Source organism: Salvelinus sp. IW2-2015, linkage group LG18, assembly GCF_002910315.2.
Source record: "Salvelinus sp. IW2-2015 linkage group LG18, ASM291031v2, whole genome shotgun sequence".
Taxonomy (NCBI): Eukaryota; Metazoa; Chordata; class Actinopteri; order Salmoniformes; family Salmonidae; genus Salvelinus; species Salvelinus sp. IW2-2015.
Window position 1 is genome coordinate 63,178,519 of NC_036858.1, and position 8,925 is coordinate 63,187,443.

The following is an 8,925-nucleotide window of genomic DNA, read 5'->3' on the forward strand; positions in this document are numbered from 1 at the left end:
AAGAGAGAGATTGTCTTGTGTGTGTGCGACTACAGTACAGTGTCCAAAAGTATTCATCCCCCTTTGCATTTTTCCTATTTTTGTTCATTATCAACCTGTAATTTAAAATAGATTTTTATTTGGATTCACTGTATGACATAACACAAAGTAGTCCAAATTGGTGAAGTGAATGACACATAACTTGTTTCAAAAAATTCAAAACTGAAAAGTGGTGCGTGCATATGCATTCACCCCCTTTGCTATGAAGACCTAATAAAGATCTGGTGTAACCAATTACCTTCAGAAGTCACATAATTGTTAATAAAGTCACCTGTGTGCAATCTAAGTGTCACATGATCTGTACATGATCTCAGTATATATCACCCTGTTCTGAAAGGCCCAGAGTCTGCAAATCACAAAGCAAGGGGCACCCACAAGCAAGCGGCAAACCATGAAGACCAAGGAGCTCTCAAAACTGTCAGGGACTAAGTTGTGGAGAGTACAGATCAGGGTTGGGTTATAAAAAAATACCAAACTTTGAACATCCCACGGAGCACCATTAAATCCATTATTAAAAAATGTAAAGAATATGGCACACAGCAACCTGCCAGGAGAGGGATCACAAAATCACGGATCAGGCAGGAGGGCATTAATCAGAGGCAACAAAGAGACAAAGATAATCCTGAAGGAGCTGCAAAGCTCCACAGCGGAGATTGGAGTATCTGTCATAGAAACACTTTAAGCTGTACACTCCACAGAGTGGGCTTTACGGAAGAGTGGCCAGAAAAAAGCCATTGCTAAACTGTTGCCAAAAGGCATATGGGAGACTCCCCAAACTATGGAAGAAGGTGCTCTGGTCAGATGAGACTAAAATGTAGCTTTTTGGCCATCAAGGAAAACACTATGTCTGGTGCAAACCACCCTCATCACCGCGAGAATACCATCCCCACAGTGAAGCATGGTGGTGGCGCACATGCAGTGGGGATGTTTTCCTTGGCAGGGACTGAGAAACTGGTCAGAATTGAAGCAATGATGGATGGCGCTAAATACAATGAAATTCTTGAGGGAAACCTGTTTCAGTCTTCCAGAGATTTGAGACTGGGACGGAGTTTCACTTTCCAGCAGGACAATGACCCTAAGCGTACTGCTAAAGCAACACTCGAGTGGTTTAAGGGAAACATTGTTCAAGCCAACATGTTAAAGCCCCGACCTCATTCCAATTGAGAATCTATGGTATGACTTAAAGATTGCTGTACACCGCGGAACCATCCAACTTGAAGGAGCTAGAGAGGTTTTGCCTTGAAGAATGGGCAAAAATCCAGTGGCTAGAAGTGCCAAGCTTATAGAGACATACCCAAGAGACTTGTGTGTAATTGCTGAAAAGGTGGCTCTACAAAGTATGACTTTGGGTGGGTGAATAGTTATGCACGCTCAAGTTTCAGTTTTTTTTTCTTATTTGTTTCACAATCAAAGATATTTGCATCTTCAAAGTGTAGGCATGTTGTGCAAATCATGTTACAAACCCCCAAAATCTATTTTAATTCCAGGTTGTAAGACAACAAAATAGAAAAATGCCAAGGGGGGTGAATACTTTCACATGTTACTGTATGTGTGTGTGTGCGTGCGGAGTACAGTGTGGTGTGTGTGTGTGTGTGTGTGTGTGTGTGTGGTGTGTGTGGTGTGTGTGTGTTGTGTGTGTGTGTGTGTGTGTGGTGTGTGTGTGTGTGTGTGTGTGTGTGGTGTGTGTGTGTGTGACTACTCTGTGTGAGTGTGTCAGGCAGCAGTTTCCAAGAGTGTGTCACGTTCTGACCCTAGTTATTGTGTTAATTGTTTGTTTTAGTGGTCAGGACGTGAGTTGGTGGGGATTCTATGTTTTGTGTCTGGTTTGTCTATTTCTGTGTTTGACCTGATATGGTTCTCAATCAGAGGCAGCTGTCAATCGTTGTCCCTGTTTGAGAACCATATTAAGGTAACCTGTTTGGTGTTGGGTTTTTGTGGGTGATTGTATTTCGTGTCAGTGTTCGTGCCACACGGACTGTTTTCGGTTTGGTCACGTTTGTTTGTTTTTGTATCTTGAAGTGTTCAGTTTACTTTCATTAAATATGACACTTTCCACTCTGCGTCTTGGTCCGATCCCTACACCTCCTCTTCAGACGAAGAGGAGGAAATCTGCCGTAACAGAGTGCTGGTCTTATTATGAGGTGTGAGGTCTTTAATGTTGGTCCAGGTTGGCCAGCCGGCCAGTGGCACCCTCTGCCCTGTTTCACCCGAACACTTTGATCGCACACACATAACATACACACACACATCCCCCTTGAAAACTACAGTAACGACAAACAACAGGTTAATCTTCAGCAGTTTAAATGCTGCCGATGTTGTTTTTCTCTTTACTCTACAGCATGTCCCTCACTTCCTCTATAATTGCACACCTTGCCAGATAATTAAAAAAAAATACACTTTGGAAAGTTGAAAAGTGTCCCTGAGAAAGAGGCGTCCTGGGCCAAAGCTTCAGTGTTTCCTGTGCTGTGTGTTGCTGGGGTCTAAAATTCAGCAAGTACTGTACTGTATTAGGAAGTAGAGAGTGATAAAGTAGCAGTAAGTACTGTCCTGTATTAGGAAGTAGAGAGGTGATACAGTAGCAGTAAGTACTGTCCTGTATTAGGAAGTAGAGAGATGATACGTAAGAGGATGTACTGTATTAGGAAGTAGAGAGATGATAAAGTAGCAGTAAGTACTGTCCTGTATTGAAGTAGAGAGGCTGAAACAGTGAGCAGTAAGTATGCCCTGTATTAGGAAGTAGAGAGGTGATAAAGTAGGATGAATATACTGTATTAGGAAGTTAGAGAAGGTGATAAAGTAGGAGGATGTACTGTATTGAAGTAGAGAGGTGATAACGTAGGAGGATGTACTGTATTAGGAAGTAGAGAGGTGATAAAGTAGGAGGATGTACTGTATTAGGAAGTAGAGAGATGATAAAGTAGGGGATGTACTGTATTAGGAAGTAGAGAGGTGATAACGTAGGAGGATGTACTGTATTAGAGTAGAGAGGTGATAAAGTAGGAGGATGTACTGTATTAGGAAGTAGAGAGAGATGATAAGTAGGGGATGTACTGTATTAGGAAGTAGAGAGGTGATAAAGTAGGAGGATGTACTGTATTAGGAAGTATAGAGGTGATAAAGTAGGAGGATGTACTGTTTTAGGAAGTAGAGAGGTGATAAAGTAGGGGGATGTACTGTTTTAGGAAGTAGAGAGTGATAAGTAGATGATGTACTGTATTGAGAGTAGAGAGGTGATAAAGTAGGAGGATGTACTGTATTAGGAAGTAGAGAGGTGATAAAGTAGAAGTAAGTACTTGTCCTGTATTAGGAAGTAGAGAGGTGATAAAGTAGAGTAAGTACTGTCCTGTATTAGAAGTAGAGAGGTGATAAAGTAGGAGGATGTACTGTATTAGGAAGTAGAAGATGATAAAGTAGGATGTACTGTATTAGGAAGTAGAGAGATGATAAAGTAGGGGATGTTACTGTATTAGGAAGTAGAGAGGTGATAAAGTAGGAGGATGTACTGTATTAGGAAGTAGAGAGGTGATAAAGTAGAAGTAAGTACTGTCCTGTATTAGGAAGTAGAGAGGTGATAAAGTAGGAGGATGTACTGTATTAGGAAGTGAGTGAAGATGATAAAGTAGGATGTACTGTATTAGGAAGTAGAGAGATGATAAAGTAGGGGATGTACTGTATTAGGAAGTAGAGAGGTGATAAAGTAGGAGGATGTACTGTATTAGGAAGTAAGAGGTGATAAAGTAGAAGTAAGTACTGTCCTGTATTAGGAAGTAGAGAGGTGATAAAGTGGAAGGATGTACTGTATTAGGAGTACAGGAGGTGGAAAAAGTAGCAGTAAGTACTGTTGTATTAGGAAGTAGAGAGTGTAATAAGTAGGATGATATACTGTATTAGGAAGTAGAGAGGTGATAAAGTAGGAGGATGTACTGTATTAGGAAGTAGAGGGGTTATAAAGTAGCAGTAAGTACTGTCCTGTATTAGGAAGTAGAGAGATGATAAAGTAGGAGGATGTACTGTATAGGAAGTAGAGAGATGATTAAAGTAGGAGGATGTACTGTATTAGGAAGTAGAGAGGTGATAACGTAGGAGGATGTACTGTATTAGGATGTAGAGAGGTGATAAAGTAGAAGTAAGTACTGTCCTGTATTAGGAAGTAGAGAGGTGATAAAGTAGGAGATGTACTGTATTAGGATGTAGAGAGGTGATAAGTAGAAGTAAGTACTGTCCTGTATTAGGAAGTAGAGAGGTGATAAAGTGGAAGGATGTACTGTATTAGGAAGTAGAGAGATGATAAAGTGGAAGGATGTCTGTATTAGGAGTACAGAGGTGGAAAAAGTAGGAGTAGTACTGTCCTGTATTAGGAAGTAGAGAGGTTATAAAGTAGCAGTAAGTACTGTCCTGTATTAGGAAGTAGAGAGGTGATAAAGTAGGAGGATGTACTTGTATTAGGAAGTAGAGAGATGATAAAGTAGGAGGATGTACTGTATTAGGAAGTAGAGAGGTGATAAAGTAGAAGTAAGTACTGTCCTGTATTAGGAAGTAGAGAGGTGATAAAGTGGAAGGATGTACTGTATTAGAAGTACAGAGGTGGAAAAAGTAGCAGTAAGTACTGTCCTGTATTAGGAAGTAGAGAGGTGATAAAGTAGGAGGAAGTAGAGGGGTTATAAAGTAGCAGTAATACTGTCCTGTATTAGGAAAGTAGAGAGATGATAAAGTAGGATGATGTACTGTATTTAGGAAGTAGAGAGATGATAAAGTAGGAGGATGTACTGTATTAGGAAGTAGAGAGGTGATAACGTAGGAGGATGTACTGTATTATGATGTAGAGAGGTGATAAGTAGACGTAAGTACTGTCCTGTATTAGGAAGTAGAGAGGTGATAAAGTAGAGGATGTACTGTATTAGGATGTAGAGAGGTGATAAAGTAGAAGTAAGTACTGTCCTGTATTAGGAAGTAGAGGTGAATAAGTGGAAGGATGTACTGTATTAGGAAGTAGAGAGATGATAAAGTGGAAGGATGTACTGTATTAGGAAGTCAGAGGTGAAAAAGTAGCAGTAAGTACTGTCCTGTATTAGAAAGTAGAGAGGTTATAAAGTAGGCAGTAAGTACTGTCAGGATGTACTGTATTAGGAAGTAGAGAGATGATAAAGTAGGAGTATTCCATTAGTGGAAACCAAGACTGTTCTCAGGGCAGGTCTGCCGGTTTTGACTAGCAGAAGTGACTTTTCGTAGCATGTTAGGAGAACTTACGCAGCAGGTTAAGAGAATTGGGTTAAGGTTAGAAAACGGGTTAGGGTTAACTAAAATGCTCAAATTGTCCCAGACGCGACTGAAACATATCTAGCTACAGCCATGTCTTTCTCTTGCGCTTTCCTCTCTCTTCCCTCTCTCTCCCTCCTCCAGTTGTAATTGCCCTCTTATCCTCCCCGTCACAATCCCCAGTCTGCCTGCCGCAGACCATCAGCAGCTGAACAAAGGAATCCAATGCGCTACTTTAATAATGCATGAAAATAGCAACAAGTCACATGCAGAGAGTGGAAGAGTATGTTTTACTGTCATACTGTATARTACAATATTATTGAGAATACAGAAGAACCTTGAGATGTTATGGTTGGCTAATTTCCTCCTTTCTGTAGACTGAGTGGTTTTGCAGGAATTTTGTAAGAGTAGGATTTGTACCCCAGAAAATAGCATATTCTGATTGTGTTGTTGTTGATGTTTGTTGGTGTTGTTGTTGGTGTCGTACCTGTTCCGTAGGTGTACATCCGTATCCTGGACAACGAGTGGAATGTCTACAGACGCTACACAGAATTCCGGGCGCTCCACAACCACTTACGCTCACAATTCCCACAGGTCGACACCTTCAGCTTCCCACCCAAGAAAGCCATAGGGAACAAGGTATGCACGGTCAGGAAAATCGCATGGTCACCCTCTGTCAATGTTGTTTTGAATGACCTGTAGTCAAATGTATTGAATCTGAATGTATTTTTAAGTCATATTGTGGTCACTTGTCCATCACTTGGATCGACAGGCTTAGATGTTAGCTACAGTAGCCCCTAGCCAACATTACCTCTCTTTATCTCCTGTCTTCATCTCTCTAGCTCTCTTTATCTCCTGTCTTCATCTCTCTAGCTCTCTTTATCTCCTGCCTTCTTCTCTCTAGCTCTCTTTATCTCCTGCCTTCTTCTCTCTAGCTCTCTTTATCTCCTGCCTTCTTCCTGATTCCTCTTGAGGAGAGTGGTATGCTGTTATTGCCTTTAACAGCACTGTAGTCAAACAGATCAACTTTTCCCTTTATATCACTGACAGGGGACGTTCAGTTCTCTCTTTCACAGAACACAGCATCCTTGCAGCTAGGGAAAGTTCTTTCTAAAGTAGACTGAGCGATGCTGGGGCTTACGTGTGAATGTTTAGTAATGATGGAGAATGTTAATGTACTGTGATCAGTGATCAGAGAGCCTCTCCAAACCCTTTTTAGTGTAGCATAGACGTCTGACGGCATGGATGAAAGGGGAGAGTTGTCACAGTGATGGGGAAACGGACAGGAACATAGACACACACACATACATACGCAAACACACACTGTGCCTCAGATCCATCATGGTTATCCTCAAGGAAGCCAGAGCTAACAACCTTACACACCGAGGACCCTGGCTCATCATGCCTGCTAAACACACACACGCAGAGCACCTGGTTCAGAGAGAGACGCTGAGCTAATCTTGTCAGTTGGTAAGCTACTGTATGGACTGTATAGAAAGCTAATCGTAGTACCACAGTACCTACAGGTTTTATCTGCGTTAGCTTGCAGGATCAGGTGTATGACTCCTGGAATGGAATAGAAGTAGTGTTTGGTGATGAAACTGTAATAAATCTCAGTTTTTGGATATGTCAAGCACCATAACTGCAAGTGTACGTAAGAATCCCAGCTCAATATATTACCGCGGCAACAATATCTGAGCATCACTCGGCATCCTGTCTGTACTGAAAATCTCCTAACTGCATTGACATAGCAACACGCACGCACGCACGCACGCACCAGCACCCACGCACGCACGCACGACGCACGCACAGCACGCACGCACGCCACGCACGCACGCACGCACGCACGCACGCACGCACCACCACACACACACACACACACACACACACACACACACACACACACACACACACACACACACACTCCCCCCTGCCACTGACAGCTTCTAAACAGCTGATTTGTCAAGGGCTCGGTGGGCAAACACGCAAATGTTCCCGAGCGCGCCTGTCAAATCTGTCCTGATGGCCACGCATCACCCAACTGCGGGAGAGAAGAATGATGACATCAAAGGCTGGGACTGTCTGTCTGCTCTGCTCCTCTGCCAGAGTTTAACTGTCAGGGTGTTCTCCTCTGATTCACAGAGAATTGTTATTGCTTTGGAGGTTTTCCCTCTCTATATTTCTATCCTCGCGCTCTTCCATCTTTCCCTCCTGTGTTCCTTTCATATGAATCAAATCACTCCACTTTCCGATCGCTGCCATCTCCTCCCCTGTTGGACTGCTTTGTTAGAGGCAGTGTTCGGGGCTCAAACCAATCACAGAGCACTTCCTCCCCTGTTGGACTGCTTTGTAGAGGCAGTTGTCGGGGGTTCAAACCAATCACAGAACTGTTGCTGTTTTAAACAACATCTTTCTGATGATAACAATATATAAGATTGTTATAATTAAGGAATCTTTTATGTTGTTCACATATATATGCATGTAACGCCTTTAATGATGACAATGTCCTCATGTCTGTCTCATTAGGACTGTGGTCCTCTTGTGTCACCATGTCCTCATGTCTGTCTCACTAGGACTGTGGTCCTCTTGTGTCACCATGTCCTCATGTCTGTCTCACTAGGACTGGTCCTCTTGTGGTCACCATGTCCTCATCATGTCTTCTCACTAGGACTGTGGTCCTCTCTGTGTCACCATGTCCTTCATGTCTGTCTCACTAGGACTGTGTGGTCTTCTTGTGTCACCATGTCCTCATGTTGTCCACATAGGACTGTGTGGTCCTCTTGTGCACCATGTCCTCATGTCTGTCTCACTAGGACTGTGGTCCTCTTGTGTCACCATGTCCTCATGTCTGTCTCACTAGGACTGTGGTCCTCTTGTGTCACCATGTCCTCATGTCTGTCTCACTAGGACTGTGTGGTCCTCTTGTGTCACCATGTCCTCATGTCTGTCTCACTAGGACTGTGTGGTCCTCTTGTGTCACCATGTCCTCATGTCTGTCTCACTAGGACTGTGTGGTCCTCTTGTGTCACCATGTCCTCATGGCTGTCTCACTAGGACTGTGTGGTCCTCTTGTGTCACCATGTCCTCATGTCTTTCTCACTAGGACTGTGGTCCTCTTGTGTCACCATGTTCCTCATGTCTGTCCTCACTAGGACTGTGGTCCTCTTGTGTCACCATGTCCTCATGTCTTTCTCACTAGGACTGTGGTCCTCTTGTGTCACCATGTCCTCATGTCTGTCTCACTAGGACTGTGTGGTCCTCTTGTGTCAACCATGTCCCTCATGTCTGTCTCACTACGCTGTGTGGTCCTCTTGTGTCACATGTCCTCATGTCTGTCTCACTAGGACTGTGGTCTCTTGTGTCACCATGTTCCTCATGTCTGTCTCACTAGGACTGTGTGGTCTCTTGTGTCACCATGTCCTCATGTCTGTCTCCTAGGACTGTGCTCCTCTTGTGTCACCATGTCCTCATGTCTGTCTCACTAGGACTGTGGTCCTCTTGTGTCACCATGTCCTCATGTCTGTCTCACTAGGACTGTGGTCTCTTTGTCACATGTCCTCATGTCTGTCTCACTAGGACGTGTGGTCCTCTTGTGTCACCATGTCCTCATGTCTGTCTCACTGAGGAACT

General features: G+C 43.3%; 1 protein-coding gene across 1 annotated transcript in view; it reads left to right on the forward strand.

Moving 5' to 3' along the window:
- LOC111978102 (sorting nexin-29) overlaps positions 1 to 8,925 on the forward strand; it is a 186,852-nt gene that overhangs the window by 171,495 nt on the left and 6,432 nt on the right. The window contains 1 exon segment of the mRNA XM_024007911.2: positions 5,794 to 5,934. Within this exon segment, the coding sequence (XP_023863679.2) occupies positions 5,794 to 5,934 (141 nt within the window).